The sequence below is a fragment of the Chrysoperla carnea genome, chromosome 5 (genome assembly GCF_905475395.1).
Source record: "Chrysoperla carnea chromosome 5, inChrCarn1.1, whole genome shotgun sequence".
Taxonomy (NCBI): domain Eukaryota; kingdom Metazoa; phylum Arthropoda; class Insecta; order Neuroptera; family Chrysopidae; genus Chrysoperla; species Chrysoperla carnea.
In genome coordinates, this window is record NC_058341.1 from 19,626,890 (window position 1) to 19,642,650 (window position 15,761).

The 15,761-nt window shown below is 30.0% G+C and overlaps 1 protein-coding gene across 6 annotated transcripts; it reads left to right on the forward strand.

Moving 5' to 3' along the window:
• The first annotated feature begins 1,028 nt into the window (after positions 1-1,028).
• LOC123299651 (protein strawberry notch) lies at positions 1,029-13,020 on the forward strand. 6 transcript variants are annotated; one of them, XM_044881930.1, is made up of 21 exons: positions 1,059-1,158; positions 1,231-1,267; positions 1,643-1,733; positions 2,469-2,645; positions 2,837-2,857; positions 2,939-3,046; positions 4,536-4,781; positions 4,917-5,126; positions 5,272-5,447; positions 5,842-6,006; positions 6,449-6,690; positions 6,761-6,914; positions 7,340-7,620; positions 7,701-7,858; positions 7,937-7,960; positions 8,066-8,254; positions 8,466-9,295; positions 9,715-9,964; positions 10,038-10,176; positions 10,271-10,755; positions 11,363-13,020. In XM_044881930.1, the coding sequence occupies exons 2-21, from the start codon at positions 1,256-1,258 to the stop codon at positions 11,446-11,448; spliced, it is 4,044 nt and encodes a 1,347-aa protein (XP_044737865.1). In that variant the 5' UTR covers positions 1,059-1,158; positions 1,231-1,255; the 3' UTR covers positions 11,449-13,020. The 6 variants fall into 6 exon arrangements, with proteins under 6 accessions (XP_044737861.1, XP_044737863.1, XP_044737862.1 ...); XM_044881926.1 differs by lacking the exon at positions 1,231-1,267 and having other exon boundaries at positions 1,029-1,158; XM_044881929.1 differs by having other exon boundaries at positions 1,059-1,267.
• The last annotated feature ends 2,741 nt before the right edge of the window (positions 13,021-15,761 follow it).

Genomic DNA, 15,761 nt, shown 5'->3' on the forward strand with positions numbered 1-15,761 from the left:
ATCAAATTCCTTTATATTTCTATAAAATAGGAATTCTTTAATATGTATATGATGAAGACATTTCTTATAAAAAATTTACCGTAAGGGTAAATTGAAGGGCTGTGAATAAATATCTCATCCTTGTTTAACACATATTTACTTACATAAAGTTATCTTTGTGCATGTAGAAGCTTAATAAGGATAAAATAAGATTTTAAACAGTAATAGAAGATAAGGTATGTATTTTATGTCTGTTTCACTTACAGCAATGTAATTAAATAAGGAGAAGAGTCGAAGTAATATGAAGGGTTTAGGCAAAAATTTCAAGATGGTTAAAATTAATATAAGAAAACTCAATGAAAACTACACGTAATAAAATTATGATGAATAGTAAAGAGACGGAGACTCCAGCGAACCGTTTTAAAATAGAAAGCGGAAGATTTGCTTTGAATGTTTATTAGTTTAAATTTTTTTTACATGGCCACAAAGGAAGAGTTTTGTTTTTTTAGTACGTTTATAGTATTTTTATTATCACATAATATCTAAACGGCTGGATTCAGTGGCGGATTTAAGAGGCGACAAAGAAGCAGTTGCCCACTGGCCCTTGAAATGGAGCACCACAAGAAAGCCTCAAGTGCATTTACGAAGACTAAAAAAAGGGGAAAATAGACTAATTTGTTTTAAAAGGCACGACAATAGGGCACAAAGTTCATGAACCAAGAGTTCATTTTTCAGGCCCTGTGAAAGAGAACGCATCTACTTTTGAGAATCTTTTATACAGGAAAATGATGTTTGTTTTTCGGTATGATTTCGGTATCTTGGATACTGTACAAGATTACGAAAAACTATTGTATTGTTTCGACAAATAATAGTATTTTAGTCTAATATCCATTCCTGAATTTTGCTTCTACCCTTTATGTATAGTTATCTCTTATAGATTAAAAAGAGATGGATATATAAATCTAGCGGTTGAATGCATGTACTAATATCAAAATTGAAAATTCAAAAAAAGTTTGAAATTTTAAGATTTCTTCATTACCTACAAATCAATGATTTGTATTACAATGCATTCTGGGTACGCTTATTATAATGGTGTAAGTGTGAATGTCAATTTTCAAAGTGAATAATACAGTACAAAGTGAAAAGTATATGGAAATAATGCCGAGACCAAAGCGTACAGTAAGTTATTAAAATCATTTAGAAATAACGAAACGATAATAGAAAATATTTAGAAGAATATTATTTCACAAGTTTTAGTGCATGTTCATTGACTATTATGTATAAAAAGGTAAAAATATATTTTTTTTTTCGTATTTCTTAAGAGTTACTTTTTTTTTTTACTTTTCTTTATATTAAGTTTTTTAAATATTATTTAAGATGATTTTTCTTTTTGAACGCTTGTAACCTTCAAACATTTCATGTATTTTGCAATTTTGATAATATTTTTAATAAAATTTTTTTAAATATTTAAAATTTTTTTATAAATAAATAATTAAAAAACTTAACCTACATGATTGACACATGCTTAATTTGTTTATTTGTATATCGATTCAAATTTTAACCCCGATTTTTATCAACAATTTTTTATTTTAATTGTAAATAATATATTATAAAAAAGATTTTTTTTATAAAAAAATTTTATTTTTTTAAATTTATTTTGTAGGCGGGTAAAAAGGCTTATGCTGAAGAAAGTGATCCTGACGACAGTTCTGACTTTGACGAAGATGAGGATCCTGATAAAATTGAAGTTCCAGGTATTTTTTTTAAACGAATTACTTAGTGCATATTTTGAAATTGCCTGAAATTTATTATGTAAAAATTCAGGGTCTTCCACAATGTGGTAGTTAAAAGTTAGTCCCATAAAATTGCGTCATTTATCCTCAAAAAAATCGTCTTAAATACGCTCAGAAGATTTATTGCTTAAAATTGATTTATGTATTTTAAAAGTATTTTCAACAAATTTTTTTGAGCTAATTAATTTTAAAAAAAGTTTAATATTTAGGTTTAAAACGAGTTGTCCTTGAAAAACCGCTGCTATTACTCGAGCTAACTACAAGTTTAAATACTTCATATTAAAAAAATATAGCCAGTCATGGGTATAATAGAATAAATGGCCATGAATTGTATTTTTACCGTTTTTACGTTTACCGTTTTTATAGAAATCTTTAATTTATGGTTTAAAATGATGCTCATAGATGGTGTAGTGAGATAATAAGACTAAGACTAAGACTAAATTTAATTAATTAAATTTAAAAAAAATATATACTTCTATAAATTATAGCTCATGTGTTAGTCCGATGTATGAGCTATATTATTGTAGAGTTTAAATAAATCTATGGAGTAGTTTTTGCGTTAAACCGTCACAAACAAACAACTTTACCGTCACATTTAAAATATATAGAGATCTCTACATTTTCAAAAAACTTATGTGTATCACGCCCATGGTATGAGCCTTGTCATTCGACCATTAATGAAATATTATTTTTTAGGTGGAGGGAAAGATTTGGCGACAGCAATTAGTGGATTACAAGCGCCCAAAAAAGAAGAAGTTGTATCAACTCCAAATAATATAAATAACATGGTGAAAATGAATCAAAAAATACCTGGAGGTTTGGTTACAAAAGGAAATGCTCAACCTGGTTATGAAATGGTTCGAGGATCTTCAGGTAATTATAATTATCGAAATATCGTGGGTGATTACGATTTTCGGAGCAAGAAATCGAAAATCAAACATGATTATAAAACAAAACAATTTATAATATTTATTGCCCCGAAAACGGCTTTTTGCCCATATTTTTTGAAATCATATCTGTTTTCATTTGTACATCATTTGCAAATTTTTTCATGCGTAACTTAGGAATTTCTGGTTTTCCTATGAGTAAGTGTAAAAATCCCTTTTTCTATTTAGTGTCCCTTAAAATTATAAGTTGAAATAAAAAAATTTTTTAATTGCTAACAGTGAGTTCACCGTTTGCAATGGGCGGAGGTGCCGGTATGCTAGGAGCAGCTATGGGTATGTTCTCTGGCATGCCCAGCGGCTTCAATGCCGCTCAAGTACTGCAGCAGAGTAAGTTTTAAAAAAAAAAAACAATTAAATGGCATGAAAACGAGCCCTTCTTATGACTTTTAGCTACGCATTATTATATTTTTTTTTTTTAAATTATGTTATAAAACCAAATTTAGAAGTCTTGACCCCGATTTAGTCAAAATTATGAAAATCGCAGTAATTATATTTTTCAATGAAAAAACTAACTGTGATTGGTCGTTGAGGCTGGGTACCTATCGGAATCACGCTAAATTCACAATTTTCGGTTTGTTTCCATGTAAAATTATGTTATAATATTGTAAAAACAAGGAGAGACAAACCATTTATCATCTTGCATGTTATTTTATCATTTCTCCGTTCCGTGGCGTTACTAATGTGATATATTTACGTCACTGGTGTTTGAATTTACATTTTGGAAAAATCATTTTCAATAAATTACACGAAAAATCAATTTTAAAAAGCTTATTGTTTTAATTTTTCTTAGAAATTTGTACTAAAATTTCGAAAATTAAATTAAATTGTATTTCATTTAAATTTGAACAGCATTCAATTTCTATTTGAAGTTTAATACGACTAATTTAGGGTCGAAAAGTCTAAATTTGATACCAGTAATTTTGAAAAATAAACTGTTTCTCTACATACTAACTTTCTATTTTTATAAATTTTTTAATACTGCTTAAAAATTATTTTTTGCATGCATATAATAAGAAAATTAAAAAAAAATTAAATCCTACTCAGTATAATTCAAAAAAGTGCATTCTTATTTCTTAGTAATGCATATATACGATTTTCTTGGGTTAAACAAAAAATATAAAAGACCTCAACCGAAACAAAAACCTCCAATGGAAGAAAAAATCTCTCCTCTAGAATTGAGATTCGAAGACCTGATTCTTAATCGATTTATCCGAATGTATAAATTTTACCCCAACATTAACCAATAAAAGTCACCTTTTGCATTCGATTTACCTTAGTTAATGTATTTTATTCGAATAGAATTTCGAATTATAAGAAAAAAATTCAGGTAATTTTCCGATCGCCTCTCTACAATTTGATATTTCTATTTTGATTATGAAGGTGATCATTTTCTTCACTAAAGTAGTCATCATCGTTCATTCATAAACAGTTATAGCACTTGCTAGGCTAAGCCAGCGTAAAATTTGTGTATGTTTTTAGTCGTAATTTACGCCATCTTTAAGGTATTATTTCGTCTATCGCGCACTTCGAAAATCAAATATTTTTCAGCGCTCCCAACGCGTCTTATATCAGTCTTATCATATTACATTATATAAGTCTTATTCTATAGTAGGATAAGACTTATATATATATATGAGACGAACTTGAGAACAAAATAACCGGTTATAGAAATTAAAAAAATTTCGAAATCTTTTTTTGGTATAGTGTAATTAGTTTCCATTTTTTAATTTCTCATTAATTTATTCCTATACCAAGTTGAAGTCTATGAATATGAAATTTATTTAATAAATTAATGATTTTAATATTAATTTTGTAGTGGAAATGGCCACTATGGGCTTAGGAATGGGTATGAGCCCCTTATTAATACAAACATTTCTTGCACAAAATTCACAACATATGCAAATGCCATGGGGCATGCCTCCAATACAACAGCAATTCAAAGGTGCACCTGGCTATTGGATGCATCAAAATCAAAAGTTACAACCTGTTGTTGAAGAGGAAGAAGTTGATGATGAAGAAATGGGCGTGGCCGAAACGTACGCTGATTACATGCCATCTAAATGTAAGTATGTCATATTAGTGGAACGCCTTAATTTCAAATGTATCCATTGTATCCATGTTTGTGTACAAAGCTTGCCTATTAAACTGGAAGATTATTTAATGTATCCCTCATATTTACTTTTTTTTTAATGAATAGTGAAACTTGGTAGAAAACATCCAGATCCAGTGGTTGAAACAGCTTCACTGTCAAGTGTAGCACCCGTGGATGTTTGGTATAAAGTATCAATACCAGAAGAAACAATTCAAAAAGGACATTTATCTGCTTTGCAATTGGAATCCATTGTGTATGCATCACAAGCTCACGATCAAATTTTACCAGATGGAACCAGAGCTGGATTTTTAATAGGTATAATAAATTATTCAGATTAATTTAATTTTCTGTCGTAACTTTCAATAAATTATATTATCTACCTTCGTAAAACGAAAACCAGACATACTTGTTTCTATTGTTTGCTAGAATTTAAGTAAAATTTTGGCTTTTTTGTTAAAAGGTGACGGAGCCGGAGTTGGTAAAGGTCGTACAATAGCTGGTATTATATTTGAAAATTATTTAAAAGGACGCAAACGTGCTATTTGGGTATCGGTGTCAAATGATTTGAAATACGATGCGGAACGTGATTTAAAAGATATTGGAGCTGGAAAAATTGACGTACATCCATTAAATAAAGTAAATAATTTAAATTTTTTTCATAAAAAATTTTTCCTTGCCTGGTATCATTCTAAAATCTTATTTTATTCGGTCAAATGATGAAATGGCAGAGAAACCGGCTAAACTGACATTTTTCTACATCCTTAACAAACAACTTACGACCAGTACCCTAAAAATCGGAGGTACACTTTTAAATTCCGACTTCAAAAGTCATATTTCTTCAACTAAATTCTGTTCTGTTTTAGTTCGAAATTTCCAAGGTGGTTTTCCTTGATATTTCTTTTCATGACTTCTTTGGCAATGTATACCGTAATTTACTTGTAAAGAACTCTGTTATTACCAGCATGGTACCAGATACGATCAAAACAGCTAGTTCCCCATAAATTTATTTGAGTTAAATTGTTTTTTCTAGCTAAAATATGCAAAAATTTCCTCGAATATAAATGGTAATGTAAAAAAAGGTGTTATATTTAGCACATATAGTGCTTTAATTGGTGAATCAAATAGTGCTGGCGGTAAATATAAATCAAGGTTAAAACAATTGCTACAATGGTGTGGAGAAGACTTTGATGGACTTGTATCCTCTTTCATTATTCAAAATTTATATTTTCAGTTTCCTTCTCAAAAATACCTATTTTACTAATTTTAAATACGATATGTTCTGTTTTACCCAAAGGTACCTTTTTCAAATTTTCTAGGATAATTAGAACTTGAAAGAGAAACCTTCCGAGATATCCCGTGAGGTATCGACCTACGTAGAGAATTTCAAGTGATATTCCAAAAGCTACTCGATCAATCATCAAATTAATTAAATTTTTATATTTGTAAAACCTGAAATTGTATACGAGACCGATAGGCGATATCTCGAAAACAGCTCAAAAACGCAAACAAAATTTTCTGGTTTTTTTGTTTTATTAATAACGCGACAAACTTTTTATTGGGCTCCCTATTGGGCATTATATTATTAATTTTGTGTATTTTTGAGGAAAAAAAACATTTTTCTTAATAAACAAATCTAGATTGTATTTGATGAATGTCATCGTGCAAAAAATTTATGCCCTACCGGCTCATCAAAACCAACAAAAACAGGTTTAACTGTACTGGAGATACAAAATAAATTACCAAAAGCACGTGTTGTATATGCTAGTGCCACGGGAGCTTCAGAACCTAGAAATATGGCATATATGGTACGGTTGGGTTTATGGGGTGAAGGTACACCTTTCCCAGAATTTTTAGATTTTATTAATGCCGTTGAAAAGAGGTAAGTTATTCGAAAAAAAGGCTGTGGTTTAAGATTCTACGTGGTAATATTACATTTTACATTTTTACAGAGGAGTTGGAGCTATGGAAATTGTTGCCATGGATATGAAATTACGTGGCATGTATATAGCTAGACAGTTAAGTTTCCATGGTGTCGGTTTTAAAATCGAAGAAGTTCCACTATCGAAAGATTTCGTTAAAGTTTACGACAGTTCTGTCAAATTGGTAATTGAAAATTTTATAATATATTTAATCTCGAACCCATTACATAGGAGACTCGCTTAAGGATTCTTAAATCAAAAAACGTGAACGAAATTGTGATTATTGTACTCAGATTATGAAAAAAACTTCAAAGCAAATTTATTTTTAAAAATGAAAATTTTTAATTTCGTCTTTGAACTTTTATTCTATCTCTTACGGTTAAACATATTTTTCTTGTCAGATTTGCGAACAAATCTGTCCATATTATAAAAGAGGTCTTTCCACAATGTATTTTGTGCGTCGTTGTTGGACTTAATTGTTATAAAATTCTAAGTATCCGCAACTCTTCGATTTCTTTAATGAAGAAACATGTTTGCTTAGAAATATATAATCTCGACCAAGACGTTTTGAACTAAAGAGATCGTCTATTGACTGAATTTTTGTTTTAGTGGGTAGAAGCAATGCAAAAATTTCAAGAAGCTGCAGAATTAATAGATGCTGAAAGTCGTATGAAAAAAACAATGTGGGGACAATTTTGGTCAGCACATCAGCGATTCTTCAAATATCTTTGTATTGCTGCCAAAGTACCACATGCAGTAGTTACAGCACGTGAAGCTGTTAAATGTGGGAAATGTGTTGTAATTGGTTTACAAAGTACCGGAGAAGCACGAACATTAGAACAATTAGAACGGGATGATGGAGAACTTAGTGATTTCGTTTCGACAGCCAAGTAATATTTTTAATATTACAGATTTTTTAATTTATTTTCAGCTGTGATTATTTTTAAGGGGTATTATTTTTTTGCTTCAGGGGTGTACTTCAAACATTAGTAGAAAAACATTTTCCAGCACCAGATCGAAATCGTATACAGAGGTTGTTAGGTTTGGAAGCGCCAACACCATCATTACCGGTAAATACGAATGGAGTTAAACAAGAAGCTAGTAGTTCCAGTAATAAACGTAAAACAGGTACGTTTTTTTTTAAATTTTGTTTTTCTCATTATTTTGCTAAATGAAAATTAAACAAATTTTCATGCTACTCTATAGAACCAGGAACTAAACGAATGTCAGGTAAAATAAAAATTCGTTATAAAAATTTTGTATGCGAAAGCAAAATAACTCCCAAAGAGGAATTCTTCCTTTGATAAATAAAATAAAATTGATTTTTGTTTGTAGCTCGACAGGCTGCTGTTCGTGCTGCAAAGAAAGCAAAACAATCAGCATCGTCATCAGGATCTGAATTTGAATCAGGTTCGGAATATCGGTTATCAGGCAGTGAATCAGAACATAGCGATGAAGCGAATTCGGATAGCAACGCCAGCAGCGATTTTAATCCATTTTACTCAGACAGTGATTCTGATGCAGGTAAGGGCAGATAAAATGTTTTCTTTCTCCGCCAGCAGTTATAATTATTAATACTTCAATTCGCCAAATCAATACCCGCAGCCTTGAACGGTTTTATGAACCCGGCTGAAACAGTTCCTATCTTTTTAATATTTTTATTATTAATGAACAAACAGAAAGGCAAGAAGACGTTCCATTTTATTTATAATTTATATTTAAATATATTTTAAAGATCCATGGGTTGGTGGACGAAAGAAAAAAGGTAAAAAACATAAGAAAAAAGTAGCGGTTAAACGACCTTCAACACAAGATAAAATTTCCGATTTACTAACACGAAAAACACAAGCAACAAAAACAACAAATGGCGACGCAACTAAACAAACACCGTCGATAGCACCTCCAAGAGATGCAATCGAACGTGCATGCTCAATGAAAGAAAAACTATTACAACAAATTGAACGATTAGGTGAAAAATTACCACCGAACACATTAGATCAATTAATTGATGAATTAGGTGGTCCTGAAAACGTTGCTGAGATGACAGGGCGTAAAGGACGTGTTGTACAAACTGAAGATGGTATCCAATATGAATCGAGATCAGAGACTGATGTACCATTAGAAACATTAAATTTAACTGAGAAACAACGTTTTATGGATGGTGAAAAAGATGTTGCCATTATATCAGAAGCCGCGTCAAGTGGTATTTCATTACAGAGTGATCGTCGTGCACGAAATCAACGACGACGTGTTCATATAACTTTAGAATTGCCATGGAGTGCTGATCGTGCAATACAACAGTTCGGACGTACACATCGTAGTAATCAAGTGAACGCACCTGAATACATATTTTTAATATCAGATTTAGCTGGTGAACGGCGATTTGCTTCGATTGTTGCGAAACGTTTAGAATCTTTAGGTGCGCTCACGCATGGAGATCGACGTGCAACGGAAACGCGAGATTTATCACAGTTTAACATTGATAATAAATATGGTAGGGCAGCGTTAGAGGCTACAATGAAAACAATTATGAAATATGAAGCACCATTGGTACCTCCACCAAAAGTAAGTTTCTTGTACAATATTGTTTCAACAAGTTACATAACTTATTAAGGATTTTACGAGCAAGGACGGCTGCTTCGAACTAAAATGTAATTTTGATTCCATAGAAATAATTCAGTTAAAATTGATAAAATCAATTTACTTATTCTTTAACGGGATAAAACCCTATTTTCATAATACCGATATATTTTTGTATTTTTAATAAACAAATGAAATATCCATCCCTTTGTACGTACTACGGAATCCTAAGTTTATTTAAGTTTATGCGTGCATGGCCCACTTTTCTTACATTGTTTCATTTTCACTCACCACAAGTTGATGTTGAAGAAATGTAAAAAATTTACTCAATAATTAAACCTAAAAAACACATTGTAAGTAAGTACTATAGGAGTAAATTGAGTAAATCCCGTTTTTTTTTACAGGATTACAAAGGTGATTTCTTTAAAGATGTCGCCGATGCTTTGGTTGGAGTTGGTATCATTGTGAATAGTGAACAAATGCCTGGAATATTATCATTAGACAAAGATTATAATAACATGAGTAAATTTTTAAATCGAATATTAGGGATGCCAGTTGATTTACAAAATCGTTTATTCCAATATTTTACTGATACATTAGCAGCAATTATTTCACAAGCGAAAAAATTGGGACGATTTGATATGGGAATATTAGGTAAACAAGATATTATAATAATTATTAGAAAATAATTTTTTATTTATTCTGTATATTTATTTATTTTTAATAGATTTGGGAACAACTGGAGATAATGTAAAACGTATTAAAGTCTACACATTCCTTAGGAAACATTCAACAGGAATTGCACCCACTGAATTACATGTTGTACAAGTTGAACGTGGTATGAGTTGGGACGAAGCTGTTGAAAAGTATGTGTTTAAGTAAAATTCTGAGGCTAAAATGCTGAGCTTGTTCTTTTCTCTAGCTATATTATGTGAGAGTATATTTATTGTTTCCTTGTAGATGGGGTGAATTAACAAGTTCAAAAGAAGGATTTTATTTATCACATCAAGTAAGAAATAACAAACAAACTGCAATACTTGCCGTAGAAGTGGAAGCAAGTCCAAAGAAAAAATCTGATAATAAAAAAGATCAATTATTTACTGTATATAGACCAAATACAGGTCTACAATTTCGTCAAGAATCGTTAGCTGAATTAGAGAAGAAATATAAAAAAGTAACAAACGATGAAGCCGAATCACATTGGAAACAACAGTATGAAGCATCAGTAACGACATGTTCACATGCTTATTGGCGTGGTAATTGTCGTAATGCAACACTTGGACAAGAATGTGAAGTTGGTTTGCGGCGGCGACAGTATCATATTTTAGCTGGTAGTGTACTTAGTGTATGGGCTCGAGTCGAAAGTGTTCTAGCACAACGGAGTATTGCACAAAATAAAATGCAAGTAGTCAGATTACGAACTGAAGATGAATTAAAAATTGTTGGTAAGTGCTTGATAGTTTGAATTATATACATTCTGGGTCGTGGGTGATAATATACCAAAAACAAGAAGAATCGAAATTCGGACTTGTGGAATCGCCCAGCGCTTTCAATTTTGCCCCTTAGATCGGGACCTGGTAATAGGCTAGTTAAGTGTTAAGTATCAAGTTAAATAATAAATATTCGCCATATTAGAAATACAGGGTGTCCCAGGAGTAACGGACGCCCTTGTTGCATTAGGTAGAAAATAAAATTCTAAGACATCTTTAATTTTTTGCTCCGATGCACGTATAATTAGCCATTAATTAAAATAGGCAGCCAATCAGAAGCGCGCTACAGCGGCAAAACAGTGGAAGAGGAGGAGGTGTAGTAAGAATCTGCGAGAGTGAGACGCGAGAGCTTCAACGTTACTTTGGCATGTACGTATGCATACGTGTGCAAGTGTTTGAATGTGTAGGAAGGGGCGGGTATAAGTGTGTCGGATAAAAACATAGATGATGTAACAAGGGCGACCGTTACTCTTGGGACACCCCTTTTTGGGAATTTTTTATTGATATCGTTTTAATGTGTTATTATATTAACGATAATTATTTTTTTTTCTAATTTGAACAGGTACATTGATTCCTAAAAATTGTGTTGAAGCACTAGTTGAAGCTTTATCATCGGATGCAGAACGTGTTGATGAAAAGAAATTTTAAATTAATATTCGATATCGATTTAAAAATTAAATTAAAAACTATAAACTTGTAATTTAGAGGAAGAAAAAAAAGACTTAACTTTAAAACAAACAAAAAAAAAACATTTGTAGAAACAAAAATAATGTTTGCACACAGAACTAAAAAAAAAAAAAAACTATGTATTTCTCACATAATCATACACCGTTTAATTTATTTTTGTAATAATCATAGTGAACTCAAATGAGAGTCGTCCTGTCTTGACTTCGACGTCGTAATAATCGTTCGACCCTTTTTTTGTAATAAATATTCATTATTATAGTTCTAGTATTTTTTCCGAAAGGATTAAAAAAATTATTCAAGTAATACTTTAAATTACTTCACAGCTTCTAAAAATGTTGACTCTATGTGCATGCTGAGTTCATGCATAAGACAAAATTTAATAAAATGGTTACTATTTACGCTCTATTGCGCTAATTATGTATACAAATCGACTGTTTGATAAAAAACGAAAGAATTAATCTAAAGCGTGGCTGCGATTACCCTTAATTAAAGTTATGTGTCCTCATGACAGGATATATTTCGGGATGAAAAGAGTTATCTTCCCGATCAATTTCAAATTAATTCAATTTTGGAAACAAATTATTTTAAATACAAAATGGCGCAAAAGTAAAATCACCATGAATTGGAATCATTTTATTTGAAAATGGAAAAAAAATTTGTTTACGTGAAACATTTGGATATATCACGAAAATTTTAGTATTGAAGACGTGATTCTTTATCGATATCTTGAATAGCCAGGGAAAAGTTATTTCATGGTCAATTCGATCTTCATCCTGGTTTCTTTCTGGTAAGCATTTTCATTTTTGTTTTCAAGTCGTGTCTCGTCACCGATTCGAGAATCTAAAACTAAATTCTTATTGAGTCAGAATAACAAAACAATTTTTTTTTCGTTCGTGATTGAAGATGAGCTTTAACTGAAAAACTTCATCATGATTGAAATTTAAAAGATTTCGACTGTTCTATTATTATCCAGAATTGTACGTACCAGCTGTTTCAAGACGAGTGACTAAACGTGAAATAAATTATATTTTCGATGGAATAATTACTTTTGCGCCAAGTATTAAATCTACGGTAAAAATCTTACTGTATAATCGTAATCTTTTAGGGGCATTTAAATTATAAATTTAACTATTTCGAGTATCGATAATTCGATTTTTGCAACGATTTGTAGTGGGGGATAATCGTAACCATAGAAAAAAGTACTAAGCTAAAGTTGTCGGAAGATTTTTAACGTCTTTAGTATTTACAAAACCATGTAATAATATTAGTAAAGTGTTTTTTTTTAAAAGAAAGCATAGCTTTATAATTTTTCATTGAATAAAGTATTTTCCGTTTTTTCTAAGAGATATTGATCTCACTTCTCATTTACCCCCTATATAACATATTTATCTAACATTTTTACCCTTTTCTCTCTTCTACAATAATTATAACCGTGGCAATTCCTAAACTTATAAAGGACTGTGTGAGTATGTGACGGCTAAATTGGAAAATTTAGAAATATTCGCAAATTTTTTTTGTTAATTACATGTGTTATTAATTAATTTTAAAAATTGTCCCAAATAAAATTTCCTGATGTGTTCTATTTAAAGTTTTAAGTGTCGTTTGTATGTATTAAGTATAGATTTTTAGCGAGTTTTTCACCAAATGAAAAGTCAAAAAATTGGAAACATTCCGATGAATAGTCATTAATAAAACCGTGAGAACGATTTTCAAAAAGTTATACTAATTGAGTTGTTGAACAAAATATTGTTTTAGCAAAAATGGAACGATCACATATAAGTTCTATAACAAAACTGTTTTTATTTTTTCATAATAAATTGAAAGTTACATACAGTTTTAAAAAACTTTTTAAAAGAGTAAGAAAACATCGTCGTGATGTAATAATTTTAATTATATATGTATATATTTATAGACAGACTTTTGTATTTTAACTACTACGTTACGAACATAGCACACTGTGTCCAAATAACGTTTTTAATCTATTAATTCTTTTTTATATTTTATTCATTTAAACTTATATTTAAATATACATAACTTTTATTTCCTTGACGAAGTTCAATATTATTTATGATAAAGAATTGAAATAAAATACAAAAATTGATTATTATGTTTTATTCAACAACCCAATTATTAATTTTTCCAACGGGAAAATTGCTTGTTAAGTTTAGGAATTGATTCAAAAACGTAAAATAAAGAATATTTATGAAAAACTTTTAGAGAAGAAAAATTATAAATAACATTTTTATTCAAACAATTTTAGAATTGATTATTTATCTTTTAATTTTTTAAACAATCCTTGTTTTTTTGCACGATCATAAGAAATTTTCCTAAATTCTATTTTAACACAAATCCTATCATATTTTAGACAATATTGAATCCATTGACTTATGTATACGTTTAACAAATAAGTAATTGGAAAATATCTTATGGTTGGAAAATTTTTAAAATTTCATATATTTTTTAATTGTGTAATTATGTTCCATTTAGAACCTGATTATTGTTTTTAATTATTAAAGCATAAATTACAGCAAATTTTAAGTGGAGAATGGAATTATGGATGGAAACTAAATGAATCGAAAAAATGGTGCTACTCTACAAGCCAGCATACAAATTTTTTAAAAATTTTGTAATGTTATTTTCATTTTACATTGGTATACAGTATTGGAAATTTTTTTGAAATGTTAGTAAGGTAACACTTTTTATTCATGCAGTATATTTTGAAGGAGATAATAATAATAATAATAACACATAAGAGGGATACCGTAAATGGATCTCTAGCACCAAGACTAAGGGGTCTTCTGTGTCTTTGTAACAACCTGTCACCCGAAGGAGAGACGTCTTCGGGTAAGAGATGCTATTTTAATTCTGTCGAGGTGAGATACCTTCCACAAGGCCTACATTCTGAATCTGACGCCCTGCTGATTTCTGATGGTGCAAATAACATATAAGAAGGTTTCGTTGGTGCCATATAGGCCCAACATGCGGGATCATCAGAGATCCCTATGTTATGAAGGTGATAGTTCAATTGATAGTGTCCTGTCAAGAAACCCACCACCCCCCTCAACTAGTTCAGGTAGATTACATTTAAAAAAACATACAAAATCCGTTATTTTTGAATTCACTACTTAACCAATTTTAAAAATTATTTCGCCTTTAGAATGCTACATTGTCGTCAAATAACATGAAATTGTGAACAAAAGGAGAGACAAGTGAGGGCAGGGGAAGTGAAGGCTATAGCGCGGTAGTCTTTGTTTTTAAAGTTGAAAATGTCCAGCGAACACGACATTCATTGACTGTTAGGCAATACGAAGTTCGCCGGGTCAGCTAATCCTTGATGAATTACGATATAGTAAGTAATTTTTAAGCATTTGACAAAGTTACTTAGTAACAATATTCCGAGACATTACATCAACAGAGTTGCAATGTTTTAGACTTTTTCGTATATTTGAATTGAAAAATTCCTTCGTATATAATAATAAGTAATTATTATATTATTTAGGAATTAAAATCCTTCTGTAACGATTTTCCCATACTGTATACTTAACTATTGTGTGATAAATGGAATATAACAATAAAACTGTTTGATGTAATTATTTATTATAAAAAACCTTATTAAAAATAAAATAAAATATTTGCCTAGCGAATTTAGCGATGCGATAAATTTTTGAAAACAAAATGTACTTGTGTATAAATAAATTTTTATTAATTTTTGATTGTATAAGCCATTATAATATTATTATCTAAGAAAATAAAAACAAAGTTAACTTTTCGTATAAAATTTTAGTATTTAATATCTATCTTTCTTCTCTCGTAACATTTTTGTGTTTTCAAAATAATTAGTTCCACATATATTTATTAATTAATAATCTGTATTTAATTAAATATAAATTAATGAATTCATTCATAAATAAATGTGATTTAAAAAATGAAAGTGGTTATTTTTAAATTTTTTTCCTAAATTATTCGTTAATATTCCGAATATATGTTATTAAAATTCATGTTTTTTGTATGTAGATATTAAAAATATACATATTTCTTTTTGAACTATTTTTATTTTCAGAGGGTACATCAATGAAATAAATGGTTACCTCTATGTACAAGATTACAACGCAGTTTTGTTAATTTATGTTCGGTTTACTAAATCCATGCATGCAAACATAGGTACGTTTATTTGGGGTATTTCTTCAGAGTTTTGATTGGGGTTTATTTAAGTCGCAAATGATGGATGTAATAACTAATTAGCCTTCAATAACCCAAAAAACTCGATAGATTAA